The 16,028-nt window shown below is 43.5% G+C and overlaps 1 protein-coding gene across 1 annotated transcript in view; it reads right to left on the bottom strand.

The window, feature by feature from the left end:
* The window catches only part of LOC132379630 (disintegrin and metalloproteinase domain-containing protein 9-like), a 67,098-nt gene that overhangs the window by 42,781 nt on the left and 8,289 nt on the right, over positions 1–16,028 (bottom strand). Inside the window, exons 3-6 of the mRNA XM_059947768.1 lie at positions 15,349–15,425; positions 11,482–11,560; positions 7,212–7,288; positions 801–993 (exon numbers count right to left, since the gene is read on the bottom strand). Coding sequence (XP_059803751.1) covers positions 801–993; positions 7,212–7,288; positions 11,482–11,560; positions 15,349–15,425 — 426 coding nt within the window. The remainder of the gene's footprint in view (positions 1–800; positions 994–7,211; positions 7,289–11,481; positions 11,561–15,348; positions 15,426–16,028) is intronic.

The following is a 16,028-nucleotide window of genomic DNA, read 5'->3' on the forward strand; positions in this document are numbered from 1 at the left end:
AAGAACATAAGCACATTCCAAACATTACTTGATTGGCAGCTTTGTCTTTCTGTGAGAACTGTGCATGAAGAAATATTGCAATTAAAAAGCACATTGGTACTCTTGCTTTGTGCTGTAAAACATTGTAGCAGATCACCTGGAAGATAGATGGACCTTGTGGAGCTTTAATCCTCCCACTAGCTTACTTTTTGTTGGATGGCACAGGATAAAATCAGTCCATGAATTAAAAGGGGAATTAACATTCCAACTATCTGGCTTCCCTTATCACCTTCCAGCTAGCTTCTCTCCCCTTCTTTGCCCCTTCCTTCTCAGTCCTGAAGAAGGGTCTCGGCCTGAACCGTCGACTGTCTATTCATTTGCATAGATGCTGCCTGACCTGCTGAGTTCCTCCAGCATTTTGTGTGAGTGGCGATGGATGCCCAGCATCTGCAGACTCCCTTGTGTGTATAATTGACATTCCAACTATCGGTTTAATAAATGACCGCACTAAGTTCCAGCTTCTGTTAGCTATGGGGTATGTGCTATATTCTGATCAATTGGTCTGTCCCTTCCAAAATAGAGAGATATAGCATGTAAACAGGCCCTTATCCGACTGAGTCATTGTTGTCCATCAACCATCCATTTACATGACACTTACACTGATACCATTTTTCCCTAATGTATTGTATTCCCAAACTGTAATCCGCTTCCAACATACGGATAAGAACTGATCAGATGCTTTAGAACCTCTCTTATCTTTGTGTCTCAATGTCACCAATGTGATTGCAAATTGAAGAAACAATAAAACAGAGTTTATTTACCCTCCAATTCTGTGATAACCTTCCATGGTTCAAGTGATGATGGTTATGAGTTGCAGGACTGTTGTGGTGAGATACACCACACACAGAGGGTTCTGCCTCTAGGTCTTCCATTCGATAGACTAGGTGCTCAAATGTAGATGAATCTCCCAAGGGCTCAATTACAAAACCTTTCTCAAGAATGTAAATAATTCCCCTGAAATAATCACACAAGAGAGTGAGAATCATCAATGACCAGTGGCTGTAGTGAAGATTAATTAACTGCATACGGACTACATACTTGAGCTTGATCCACAAGTAATCATTTAATCGTGTTAAAAGATAATTCCTTACATTATTACATTGGATACTCTAGGAAATGTGACAGCTTCTAAATAACTTACCATAACTATGCGAATGAGACTCAAATTTATGTAACAGTCACTAAAAACATGTATTGAACAAATCACTTACTGGATGTGCCAAAATTTCCTCCAGTTGAACAAAGAGAAAACAGAAATAATTGTTTTGGTGCCAAAAAAACAAACTATTCAAATTCTTTTAGAATCCCTGTCATTACAGACTACAAACCAAGCCAGAAACTCTAGTGTTGTGATGGACACCAACTTAAATTTTAACTGCCACATTAAGACAGTTACAAAGTCAGCCTACTGCTATATTTTTAAGATGGTAAGAGTTAAAGGGCTTATGTCCCAGCAAGATCTAGAAAAACCCATCCATGCTTTTATTTTTAGTAGGCTTGGCTACTGTAATGGCATTGTCACAGGTCTCTGTAAAAGCCCCTCAGACAGCTGCAGCTCATTCAGAACACTGCTGCTAGACTCCTCACTAAGACCAAGGAAGTAGAACACATTGCTCCAGTTCTCAGATTGCTACACTGGCTTCCTGTCCATCAGAGGACTGACTTTAAAATATTGCTACTGGTTTATAAAGCTGAAGTTACTAGTTTATAGTCCAGGGCCAAAATACACCTCTGATCTCCAGCTGCATTATGAACCTTCCCGAGCTCTCAGGTCACCTGGGGTAGGTCTGCTTACCATCCCCTGGGTGAAGCATCTTTTAGTTACAATGCTACTCACATCTGGAATTACTTTCTGGAGTTTACCCCAACTTTATGCTCTTTTAAATCAAGGCTTAAAATTTTTCTTTTTGCTGTAGCTTTTAATTAGAATCCCCTGAAGTGTAGCTCTTAGTCCTTTATTTGTACCTGGGATTTTATTCTCTTTATATTGTCTGAAATTTCATGTTTGATTTTTATATCTTGTTTTATGTAAGGCACTCTGAACTGCCTTGTGTTTGAAAGGTGCTCTACAAATAAACTTGCCTTGCCTTACTAACCTACAAAGAGCATTCAAGATTCATTTATCATCAAACATTATTAATTATACAATCTTGAGATTTGCTTGCTCACAGGTAGCCACAAAACAGGAAACGCAAAAAAACCCAAGTAAAGGGAAAAAAAGAATAAAAATAAAAATATAAGACCAATGCACAATAAGCAGGAGAATGAAAAAAATACAAATCATGCAAGCTATTGAAGTGAACAACAGCATTCCAAACCAAAAAACAAGTCCTCAAGTCCAAACCCCAGAGCAGCCCGGAGCAGGCCCAAAGCCTCACTTATCAGTTCATCATATTAGCGGGCACGGAGCACAGCAGCCAGGACATCCTTCATAGTCTCAGTGCCATGGAGATGACAATCACGAAGAACAAAGAAAATCAGCTCCCATCCCAACCGACACCCTGTCTTTTCAACCAAATCTATTGTTCCCTACCTTTAGGCAAAGAATACTGCCAGCCCCTAAGAGGCTAAGCCACAAGAGCCTTTCGGTTCTAACCTGGATTGCAGATGCCTGTTGATTCCAAACTTCCTGGTTGCTATCTACTTTAGAAGGTGGCAACATTTACCAAAATGCTCCACTGAGCAGAAGCCATTTTAGCAAACTCCCTATCAACCAGTCAAAAGTCCAGCAGGTAAAGGTTAAAATAATTCTAACTTGGTTCTTTGATCCATTTTCATCAGTCATAGTTCCGTGGCAGCACATCCAGTCAAAGGTCAAAATGCTGAAGAACATTCCAGGAATTTGAGCACATCATACTGAATTGGAAACATACTGATAACCCTTTATCACCATTGGGTTTAGATTCCCCTACTCAAAACCATAAGCATGTTTTCACCAGAAGCACTGCAGTAGGCTAAGGAAGTGGCTCACTACAACCTTCCCAAGGCCAGGCAAAAATGTATGATGCCAAAGGTATGGATTTTCCACAAATGATGGCAAGTATTGATACTACAGCAGGAGTGCGAAGGAGTCCTATCTTCCAGTTAGGACATTAAACTAGGACGCTATCTGGTCTTTCAATCCCAATGATGCTCCTGTCTCGAGAACAAGGGTTCCAACCCTGGAGTCTATGAACCCCTTGCTTAATGGTATTGGTCCGTCCCATAAGAAAAGGTTGGGAATCCAAACTCCTGCTCTAGAAGAACAAGGTAGTTTTCCATGTGCCTCAGTTATTATTTACACATACCCAATATCTTGTAGGCAATTTATCTCACTACTTTAACTCAAAGTTCAAAGTGATAGCTCTCTTAAAAGCAATAGTGACTGAACTTCAAAAATGCTCCACTGGCTGTGGAGTGCTTTGGGAAGTGCAATACTTTTAAAGGTTTGCTACAAGTGTATTTCATACTGATGCTTAAACACAGATGCTGCCCAGACAGAGTCCATGATGCAAGAAGAACTTTTTCCCCCTTCTGACCAAACTGCCTATCATGGACAGCATTAGAATTTGTTCACTGTCTGCCCAAAAGAAAACTCGAATGAAGAATAGAAAACCTGTCGAATGCATATGCACTTTCTAATCCTCCTGAATAATTTGATGCCATCTATCATTCAAAGGACAGCTTGAGAATGAGCAAATTGTAGAGAAGCATGAAGCAATAGATGCGCAGCAAATATGGGCAGTTACCCAAAACAAAATGATGCTCCATTCTTGGTATTGCTTCTGTTTGTTGCCAAACCTGCTTTTGATGCTATGTATAAAACCAGTTGTGTAACATGCTAAATTCCAGAATGTTGAAATAGGCTGAGACAGAGGAATGTGGAAGAAGAAAGCACTGAGAACATCAACATAGACTTGCTGGTCCAAATGGCTGGTTATCTGCTGCCAAATGTGATGTAATCAACAGTATCTCCTGAGATACCATCATCGTCGATCTTTGGTTCATAGTTTTGAACAATTGATTTTTAATTGCTGAGAGAAATGTAGACGGCAATTTCCCACCTGAACCAGTTTTAAACCATCCTTGAGGCACCTGGGTGTAAACCTTATTAAAATTCCTCTGTTCACTTTACACTTGAGGCGGAAAATGACGTGGCAGCGAGGAAGTCCTCCTCTCCTGCAAATGACCAGGTGCTGTGTCTCACTGTGGCTGATGTGAGAAGAACCCTGTGCAGGGGTAAACCCACGGAAGGCTGCTGGACCAGACAACATCCCTGGTTGAGTGCTCAGAGGATGTGCAGACCAGCTAGCAGATGTTCTCACTGAATCTTCAACATCTCCCTGAGCAGCACCACCATTCCAAAGTGCTTCAAGGCCGCCACCATCGTCGAAGAAGTCTTCAGTGTCCTGCCTCAATGACTACCGTCCCGTTGCACTCACATCCATCATCATGAAGTGATTCAAGAGGCTCTTCATGAGGCACATCAAGACCCTGCTGCCCCCCTCACTGGACCCCCTGCAGTTTGCATACCATCCCAATCGCTCAACAGCCGATGCCATTGCCATCACCCTCCACCTGGCCCTAACCCACCTGGACAAAAAAAGACACATACATTCGGATGCTGTTCATAGACTTCAGTTCAGCATTCAACACAATCATCCCTCAGAAACTGATTGGAAAGCTGAGCCTATTGGGCCTGAACACCTCCCTCTGCAACTGGATCCTAGACTTCCTGACTGGGAGACCTCAGTCAGTCCGGATCGGAGGCAGCATCTCCAACACCATCACACTGAGCATGGGGGACCCCAGGGCTGTGTGCTCAGTCCACTGCTGTTCACTCTGCTGACTCACGACTGTGCTGCAACACACAGCTCAAACCACATCATCAAGTTCGCCGATGAAACGACTGTGGTGGGTCTCATCAGCAAGAACGTTGAGTCAGCTTACAGAGAGGAGGTGCAGTGGTAACGGACTGGTGCAGAGCCAACAACCTGTCTCTGAATATGAACAGAACGAAAGAGATGGTTGTTGACTTCAGGAGGGCACGGAGCGACCACTCCCCGCTGAACATTGATGGCTCCGGGGTAGAGATCGTTAAGAGCACCAAATTTTTTGGTGTTCACCTGGCGGAGAATCTCACCTGGTCCCTCGACACCAGCTCCATAGCAAAGAAAGCCCAGCAGCATCTCTACTTTCTGCGAAGGCTGAGGAGAGTCCATCTCCCCCCACCATCCTCATCACACTCTACAGGGCTTGTACCGAGCAGCTGCATCAGTGCCTTGATGGAAATTGCACCATCTCGGATTGCAAGGTCCTGCAGCGGATAATGAGGTCAGCTGAGAAGATCATCGGGGTCTCTCTTCTCGCCATTACGGACATTTACACTACATGCTGCATCCGCAAAGCAAACTGCACGCCTCATACAAACTCTTCTCCCTCCTGCCGTCTGGGAACAGGCTTCGAAGCATTTGGGCTCTCACGACCAGACTATGTAACAGTTTCTTCCGCCAAGCTATCAAACTCTTCAATACCCAGAGCCTGGACTGACACCTTACTGCCCTATTGTCTTGTTTATTATTTATTGTAATGCCTGCACTGTTTTGTGCACGTTATGCAGTCCTGGGTAGATCTGTAGTCTAGTGTAGTTTTTCTCTGTGTTGTTGTTTACATAGTTCAGTCTAGTTTTTGTACTGTGTCATGTAACACCATGGTCCTGAAAAACGTTGTCTCGTTGTCTCGTTTGTACAGTAGTACCAGCAGTTATGGTCAAAATGACAATAAAAAGTGATTTGACTTGACTGAACTAGCATGTGACCCAAAGCTTTATACCTGTTCTGCACAGAAATTTCTCACTTGCTGTTAGGATATTCAACAAGTTTCTGTCGTAAATCTAATGCAAAACATTGAGTATGTGGGAAATCTGAAATAATTACAGATAGTGCTGCAGGTATATAGCAGCCTGGCAAAATCCACAGAAAGATACTGTTAACATTTTGGGTTGGTCACCTATAATTCAAATATTTCCTAACCTCCTTTGGATCTACTTTTTATGTTTTAAAATGTAGAATGGATTTCAATAGCACCTTATACATTCTTTTCAAACGATCCCAAAGCAATTTACAGCCAACAAAATATTTGAGGTCCAATTGTCATTTTAAGGTTGTTCCAGAATGTGTGCAGTTTTGTTTTGAATTCTACTTATTGCCGCACCTCTTTCAGGAATTCTCACCTTAAAGTATTCAGGTTTTTCTCTGAAGAGATTTAATTTTTTTCCTTTCAACTTTGCATGAAGTTCTAATTCAGTCAGAGTGACTTTGTCTTCACTGATGTGGCCTGACCTGTTGGACATTTCTAGAATTTTCTTGTTTTAACCCCAGTGTGAGCTAGTAATGTGCTTTATGCCTTGACATGTACTTGAAGCTGTTTGGTAATTTTGGAAAACACAGAAAGAAGGCTCCTGTATTAGTTGATCCTTTTCCTTTAAATGTAATTCCTATATTAAAGTAATGTGGGCTATATAATTTTAACATGTTGAAATATAGTCTCCTCCATTATCGCCCATCCTCCAACCCAACTTCAAGTGAAAATGAGGTTGGCTGGCAGAGTCCGCCTGTGTATTTATAGAAACTCTGAGGTAACAAAGGAGCTACCTCAGTTCAAGTTACAACACGCCCACCTCAGGGTTCGGAAGTTTTTGAGTTTGTACTTCCCGCTAACAAATGAGCACGCTGTCTAAGCTGGTTGTCTAGTGCAGCACTGAAGAAGGGCTGCATTCCTGTAAGTAGGATTCCTGGTATAATATTTTAAACTAACTTTAGTCACTGCCATAGCAGGGCATCACTATTGCCACTGTATTATTTGAGGGAGAGCATGGTGCTCTGTTGATGGCTTGGCCACCATTTCACCCACAGTTCTGCACAAAATGACGGCAGCATTTACCATCAAAACAGGCTGCTGTATTTCAAAAACATAACTAATGGAATCTGTTATGCTTTGAGACAATTTGAGAGATAGCAAATACTGTAATATGATGTATCAATTTATGCATATTTTACTTTTTCAAAGATTTTAGAAAAGCACAATACAATCCATAAAGTTTAAGTCAATAATTTCAAGCAGAATATTCAGCTGAATTTAAAAATATAGAAAATATTTCTCATTGTACTTTAAAAGCTGTTATTATACAATACCTAATGCCCACACAAGTGCTGAGCAAAACTTTTGAATTCCTAATGCCTTCCACAATTCCATGGTAGTAACAGTGGATCTGAAAAGAAAAGTTCATTATAAATATCAACTAAAAGATGTAACAATTTGAATAAGTGTGATAGACCTGGTATGGTGCCAGCAGAGAAGGTTCAGAATTAGAATCAGGTTTAATATCACTTGGCATGTTGTGAAATTTGTTAACTTAGCAGCAGCAGTACAATGCAATACATAATAATATAGAAAATAAATAAATAAATAATTTTCACATAACTTTCTGTATATTAAATAGTTAAGTTAAAATAGTGCCAAAACAGAAATAATGTGAAAACCAGAGAATGAGGTGGTGTTCATGGGCCCGATGTCCATTTAGGAATCGGATGGCAGAGGGAAAGAAGCTGTTCCTGAATCACTGAGTGTCTGCCTACAGGCTTCTGTACTTCCTACCTGATGGTAACAATGAGAAGAGGGCATGTCTTGGGTGATGGGGGTCTTTAATACTGGACGAAGCCTTTCTGAGACACTGCTCTTTGAAGATGTCTTAGGTACTCAGGAGGCTGGTACCCGTGATGGAGCTGACTAATTTTACAACTTTCTGTAGCTTCTTTGGATTCGGTGCAGTAGTCTCCCTATATTAGACAGTGATGCAGCCTGTCAGAATGCTCTCTATAGTACATCTGTAGAAGTTTTTGAGTGTTTTAGATGACAAAACAAATCCCCTCAAACTCCTAATTAAATTATAGCCGCTGTCTTGCCTCCTTTATAACTGCATCAATATGTTGGGACCAGGTTAGGTCCTCAGAGATCTTGACACCCAGGAATCTGAAATTGCTCTCTCTTTCCACTTCTGATCCTTCTATGAAGACTGGTGTGTGTTCCCACAATCAGCTCATTGGTCTTACTGTCGTTGAGTGCAAAGTTGTTGCTGTGACACCACTGAACTCACTCATGTATCTCACTCCTGTATGCTGCAATGATTTCTAAATCCTTTCTCTACATCTTACCGTTTACTTTGTCTGCACTAAAGTTCTGTGGCTGAAGTCATTCTCTGGTCTATTGTTCAATTGGTCATTCTTCATACGTTTGCTATCTAGACTATTTTGGGCTGATTAACAAACTGATTAGTCCTATGTTCATCTAGAATGCAGACATATACCCACACCCACATTCATACACATTTTTCAACAGAGGTCTTCGTACTGTGATCAGGAACCGATTTTCTTTGCTCCAGCCTAGTGAATGGCGGCAAATCACAGTGAAGGGATACACAAAGGGATATAGATAAATGCTTTAAGATGTGGCCCATTACATGGGTGTTGACAATTACAAAGACACCTGTACCAGTGTGTCTCGCTTCTGTGCAAATGCTGCTCAGCATTTCCTCTGTTCTGAGAGGCTGTTTTCAATTTGGAGTTCCTTCCTTTTCTTTTCTTACAAGGGAATCCTCATTCTTTCAGACTAACCCTAAGTAATAACAAAGCCCAAGAAAGTACCTTGTTGCAAAATTTCAGACTTCTGAAATAGAGCATATCTTAATCTCCTTGAAAAACTGTCTGCCCTAGGGCTGTTAGTGCATCCTTCTGGTGTGCCAGATGGATGTTGCAGTGGCCTGCCAACAAATGGACACAAGAACTTGAGCACAACCGGATGGGTTAATTAAAAACATGCTATAGGCCGTATTTCATCATAAACTGCATCTGAGGAGCCCAGACCCATTTGGAAAGCACAGAAAGGCTTCAGAACTTGGGAAGGCATTGGTTCCCAGCGCTTTGGAGCTGAAGGAGGTGTTTGGAGAGTCTGTATTGTGGTGCTATGTATAATGACAGGGGAGGAGATAGAGCAATGACAGGGGTCTATGGTCAGGGTGGGGGATGGGGAAACTGAGACTGTGCCTGATGATGAGAAGTATAGTGGCAGAGCAGGTAGGAGAACTTGAAGAATCAGAGGATTGAGATAACAGATTTCAGGGTGTTAGGCTGGAGACTGCAGAGTGGAGAAGGATTGTATAGTGCTGAGAGACCCTAAGGATGAAAGCTAAGGAGAGTTCCCTGACAATTGTTCCAGTCCAGCACAGCACTGGAAAGATCAGGCTGCTACATTTAGCATTAGGAACCAGCATTGTGTGAATGCATTTCTGTGTATTTATGTTTATTAAGCAAAACACATTTAAAACTGTGTATATGAACAAGGGTAAGCTACTTTGGTTCTTGAGCACAATCTTTGAATTATGGTTTGTTTGTGACATTTCACACTTCCACACATAGAAAGCTTTTCTAGTTTGGTTCTGTAAAAGCCGGGCTCCTCTTCTTCAGGAAAACGGTGTTCGTACAATTGCCACTTAATCAATTTTAATCTAAATTCCTTGAAATGCACTGGTGGTCTGTGGAATCTCAGCAAATTTGCATGTCCATACTAAGGTCTTCCCCATTATTTTGTAATGACTCATAGGAACTAGCTCCCTCTTCTTACATTAAACAAACAACTAGTACCCAAAGTGATCAATCTGCTCTGCATTAATACTGAATACCCAATATTCCTTCCTAAAGTATTGATGCAGAACAGAATACTATAAAAATTCTCCAGTCAAAGTAAAGGCTCCTAGCAAATTATTTGCAAAGGATTATTAGAGATTGACACTCTAATTAGGGTTTAGTTTTATTTGTCATTTTTACATTGAAACATCAAAAGACACAGTGAAATGCATTGTTTTGCATCAAATCAAATCAACGAGGATTGTGGTGGGCCGCCCACAAGTGTCACCACTCTTCTGGTGCCGACATTGCATGCCCACAACCCCCTAAACCTAACCATATATCCATGGGCAATCAAGAGAAAGTTTGCAGATGTTGAAAATCCAAACAACACACACAAAACGCTGGAGGAGCTCAGCAGGCCAGGCAGCATCTCTGGAAAAGAGTGAACAGTTGACACTTCAGGCCAAGATCCTCCAGCTGGAAAAAAAAGATGAGGAATTAGTACAAGATGGTGGGGTAAGGGGAAGAAGAAAAAGAAGGTGATAGGTGAAACCAGGAGGGGGAGGGATGAAGTTAATAACTGGGACGTTGATTGGTGAAAGAGATACAGGGCTGGAGAGGAGGGAATATGATAGGAGAGGACGAAGGCCATGGAAGAAAGAAAAGGGGTGGAGCACCAGAGGAAGGTGAGTTGAGGTGAGAGAGGAAAATGGGAATGGGTAATGGTGAAGGAGGGGGAGGGCATTACCAGAAGATGGAAAAACCGAAGTTTATGCCATCCAGTTGGAGGCTACGCAAATGGAATACAAGGTGTTGCTCCTCCAACCTGAGTGTGGCCTCATTGCGACAGTAGAGGAGGGCTTGGACTGACATGTCGGAATGGGAATGGGAAATCAAATTAAAATGGGTGGCCACTGGGAGATCCCACTTGTTGTGGCGGAGAGAGCGTAGGTGCTCGGTGAAGTGGTTTCCCAATCTATGTCGGGTCTCGCCGATATACAGGATGCCACACCATGAGCACCGGATATAGTAGATGACCCTAACAGACTCACAGGTGAAGTGTCGCCTCACCTGGAAGGACAGCTTGGGGCCTTGAATGGTGGTGAGGGAGGAGGCGCAGGGGCTGGTGAGACTCTTGTTCCACTTGCAAGGATAAGTACCAGGAGGGAGACCAGTCAGGAAGACAACTAGGCAAAGGAGTCGCATAGGGAGCGATCCCTGCGGAAAGCAGGAAGTAGGGGGGAGGGAAAGATGTGCTTGGTGGTGGGACCCCATTGAAAATGTGGACGTCACAGAGAATTACGTACGGGATGCGGAAAATGGTGGGGTGGCAGGTGACTCTAGCTGCTTATTCTGACTCCTCATCATTTTTTACTCCAGTCCCGTTGAAGTGTCTTGGCCCGAAACGTCGACTGTACTCTTTTCCATTGATGCTGCCTGGCTTGCTGAGTTCCTCTAGCACTTGGTGTGTGTTGCTCATATATCCTTGGAATGTGGGATGAAACTAGAGCACCCAGATGAAACCTACATAGGGAGAACGTACAAGCTCCTCACAGGCAACAGTGGGAATTGAAACCTGATCGCTGATCGCTGGAGCCGTATTAACGTTACGTTACTGTGCCGCCCCTTTGTATTCTGATTTGTCAGACTCGAATGACAGCTTTCCATAATCCTCTATGATTTTGTGGATGTCCCTGTTATTTTAAAGACCTACGGCATGAATTTCTAAGTTTATTTTTGAATAGTCTTTATGATATTGCCAAGTATTGTTGGCATTTACCTGAATCTCAGGTTGTGATGACATCATTTTGCCTCCTTTTCCAAATGTGTATTGCACAAAATCCTTAGTTAGCAGCTTCCTAGAAAACAAAATTACACATCATCATGATAATTATCATCCTAGGTCCTTGGCTGATGAAGTTCCAGCTTAAATAGTATACTAAGAAACAACAGCCCTTTGCTTAAGATCTGCATTTGATGTTATCAGGAGGATCTAGAAAAATTTCAAATCAACAATTTAATTTTGGAGTTCAATAAATAATGTGTTTCATTCAGCAAAGCTGATTCACCAATAGCAAGATAAATAATCATATATAAATTGCAAAATGCTGTTATATACCAAAAATCTGAAGGAACATTGAAAAGAGCAAGGAGGTACTTGCTTATCTTGCTAACATTTGCTTCCAGTATGTTAAAGGCTTGCGTTAGGAGAGTGGACCATAGGAGAAAGGGAAGGAGGAGAGGACCCAAAGGGAAGCAATAGGCAGGTGAGAAGGGGTAAAGTCCTCTTGTGTCAAGATGAGGCCTCCCACAAGGTGGAGGAGCATAAACGTATACTCCATCTGGGTACCCTCCAACCTGATGACATGAATATCAAGTTCTCCTTCCAGTGAACAAATCCACCCACCCCTTCTCTATTCCCCAATCTGACCTTTCACTCCTCACCTGCCTATATCTTCCCCCTGGGTCCCCTCCTCCTTCCCTTTCTCCTGTGATCCACTCTCCCTCCTCTCAGATTCCTTCTTCTCCAGCCCTTGACCTCTCCCACCCACCTGTCACCTTCCAGCCAGCCTCCTTCCCCTCCCCCCCACCTTTTTACTCTGGCATCTCCCCCCTGCTTCCTTCTCAGCCCTGATGGAGGGTCTCGCCTGAAATGTCGACTGTTCATTTACCTCCATAGGCGCTACCTGACCTGCTGAGCTCCTCCAGCATTTTGCATTGTGTGTTGAATTAGCAAATCAGGCATGTATTCCCCGACAGTTTTCAATGTTCCTTCAGGTTTTGCTATATGCGGTATATTGTAATTTATATATTGCTGTCTATATTGTCACTGGTGAATCAACTTTGCTCTATGAAACACATTGTGCTAATGACTGCTGCTTCCACTGGATCGCACTGGGCCGCTGCGGGGTGTATTGGACTGTGGCGGGCCGCTGTAAGACTGACCGGTGGTAGTTGTTGCTGCCCCCCGCCAGGTCCGCTTTCACGGAGCTGCCCTTCCGGAAAGCCAGTACTTCATTGTCGAAGTAGAGTGTTGCCCCTGACACATCCACATGGCTTCCCCCGGTGGGACAGCATGTCCAGGCCAATGATGTAGGACTCCCAGATGTTGGCAAGCCACACCTCGTGCTCCACTGTGCTTTTCCCCACTGCGAATGCTGCTGTTGTCCACCCAGGCGGGGACGGCTGGTCCGTGTTGGGGAGACCGCTGGGATGTGTGATAGTGATGGTTGACCCCCATGTCCATCGACGCACGGCATCTGATGCCCTCCACCACACAGTCCACGTTTGCTCTTTACCCAAATGGCCCACCCAGGGAGATGACAACAGAGGTATTCTGCTGGAATCCTTGGTCACCCGCTCGGTATCTCCTGATGGCTGTGGTGTGGTGCTGGTGCGGGGCAGACCCAGGCTGTGTGGCCTGCCTCTCCACACCAGAGGCAAAGATTGCTCCGTGATGTGTGACACTGGTCAGGCCCGTCTCACGGGCCCCTCCTTGTCAGTTTACTCCTCCACCTCGGTGAAACAATCCTGGGCTTGCGGTGTGCAGGGTGACGCTGGAATACCTTTGAAGGGTAAAATTGCTCCTGCTCTCTCTGCCTCTGCCAGTGATGACAAAGATGTCAGGTGAACATGCTGCCTAAAGCACAGAGGTCAAGCTCTTCTTGGGTCACGGGAGGGAACTAGGAGGTAGCCATGCCAAGCACAGTGGAATGCCCCCAGGCTTTCTCCCACACGGCACCGCTAGCAGCCCAGTTCTTCTCTCATTGTTTCCTCCAATGGCCTCTGCCTGAAGTGCCACTCCGGTTCCACTAGGGGGACCGTGTAGTCATGATGCTCAGCTGGCGTTAGGTCGAGGAGGCCTTGGAGGGCGTCCCCCTCCAGTGTCAGGGGTAAGTGCAGCACCATCTCAATGGGGCTCCACCCATTGTGCCATGTGGCAAGTTTGACTTGCACCAGGTAAGGCTCCGGACAGCTGGCACCATGGTACCTGGGCAGCTTCAGGGTGGACCTTGTGGCGTGAGCTGCTGGGGCCTGTTGCCTTGCTCTTGCTCTGGCGGCCCTGCCCGTCCTCCCATGGCCACAGAGTTGGGTTCCCCGGTGCAGGCCAATTTCTAATTCCACTCCTGACACCAAGCAACAGAAGCTCGTTTAGCTCAACTGCAGGTTTTATTGTGACAGACTGGACCCTATGACCCAGGGAGAGAACCCATTCAGTCACATACAGATGGGGAGATGATTATTACATACCCTGGTTACAGTCAGGGTGACCCGCAAACACACAAGCGAACAACTGTATAACCCAAGCTAAAATGTAACAGTGAATGAACTTGAACTTCCCACCATAATCTTACGAAAACATTTTAAAACAAGAACAATAAATAGCTTTGACCACTAGGAATGCTGGGGCAGGCTGTCGACCACAGCCCCCCCCCCAACCCCGAAGTGCCACTATATATAATATTTAAATTAAATAAATAGTGCAAAAACAGAAATTAAAATGTAGTGCGGTAGTGGTCATGGGTTACATACCCATTCAGAAATCGGATGGCTCTGGGGAAGAATCTGTTCCTGAATCATTGAGTGTGTGCCTTTAGGCTCCTGTACCTCCTTCCTGATGGTAGCAACGAGAACAAGGCATGACCTGGTTGATGGGGGTCCTTAATGATGGACGCCACCTTTTTGAAACATCGCTCCTGGAAGATGTCTTGGACACTACGGAGGCCAGTGCCCGTGATGGAGCTGATTGAGCTTACAACTCTCTGCAGCTTATTTTGCAGTGGGCAAAAAGGCTAACTCACCCGATAAACAAGGCTGAACTTCAAAACAAGATGAGCCTCTGAGAAATAATGAAACATTATAAATACAGGCCTATCTTTTGTGATCCGTATCAAGGACCGTTCTTGAGATCAAGAAATGAAGAGCAACAGATCATTGAAGTCAAACAGTTGCATTTTGTAATAGTCATTTTCAGACCCTGATTGAAAGAGAACTATTTTGTTTCTCCTTTGCTGTAGTGACTTCATTTCCATTGCGACCCTCTACTGCCACCCTTGGTGAAATCAGCCAAACAGCACAGAGCAAAGACGGAAAGGGGAATCCTCTTGATTTGTAGAATAACAGCATAGTGAATCAGTGTAGTTGAACACACAGCTTCATTTTCAACACTACAATGATTTCAACATCATATTTACAAAGACCCAAAAGTAAACAACATCATGGAAATTGTAAAATGCCTGAAAAATTGTGTTGATGTCCTTGACATGGTATCCATGCCAGTCTAGTGCAAGGCCCCAGATACCCTGGATAAGGCTTGAAGCTTTGTGCAGTGCAGATGGTAGATGGGAAATATTGTGGAAGAAGGAAGAAGTACATTGAGCAGGGTATTTGTGGATTTGGATGACTATGGGTGAGAGAATAGTCTAGAAATAGCACTAGAACAGGAGAGGATCATAGGAAGCTGAGAGGATCACAGGCAGGTGAACGTAGAGATCATGGATCAAAGGCATGACTTGCATTAATGACATTGAAAGTACACAGCTGAATGCAACCACGTTATAAAATGCACAACACTTTGCACAAGAGAGGCAGTGTAATTTTTCGGTCAACATATTTAAAATGCAAATAAGTTATTATTGATACTTACTTATTTTTTTCAAGCTTTAATATATATGTTTTGCCTTCCAAAACAATTGAATATGATACTTTATCCTTCCTCTGTTCCTGCAGTAATAACAATAAAAATTAATTTCAGATTTTATACAGGTGACAAAAGACTCTTGCTTGACTATTTATCTGTTTTATAGAAAAATAATCTGTAACTCCTCTGATCCAATACAAATCCAAAGACACTTTGGAAAGAGCATGAAGTCCTCCTGTTAGGTTTGAAGGCTTCACCAGAGGCTTGTCTGGAAGCAATTTCAAATCAGCTTTTATTGCAAAATGGAAGAAAATGCCATGGCAACCTAACGGTTAACATGATGCTATTACAGCTCGGAGTTCAAAGTTCATTTCCAAAGTCATCTGTAAGGAGTCCTCCTCGTGAAATGCGTGGTTGTCTTCAGGTCCTCCTGCAGTCCAAATATATACACGGGTTTGTAGGTCAATTGGTCATTGTAAATTGTCCAGTGATTAAGCTGGGATTAAATCATGGATTGCTTGTCGGTGGGGCTAAGAGGGCAGGAAGAGGCTATTCCACACTATATCTTTAAATAAATGAAAGGGGAAAGAACGAAGGGAAGGAACTCCAAATGTTGGGCAGATATAAGGAGAGTCCAGAATGGGAAAGGCTACAGAACCAGAGTGGTAAAATAATATGAGGTGAAG

Source organism: Hypanus sabinus, chromosome 22, assembly GCF_030144855.1.
Source record: "Hypanus sabinus isolate sHypSab1 chromosome 22, sHypSab1.hap1, whole genome shotgun sequence".
Taxonomy (NCBI): Eukaryota; Metazoa; Chordata; class Chondrichthyes; order Myliobatiformes; family Dasyatidae; genus Hypanus; species Hypanus sabinus.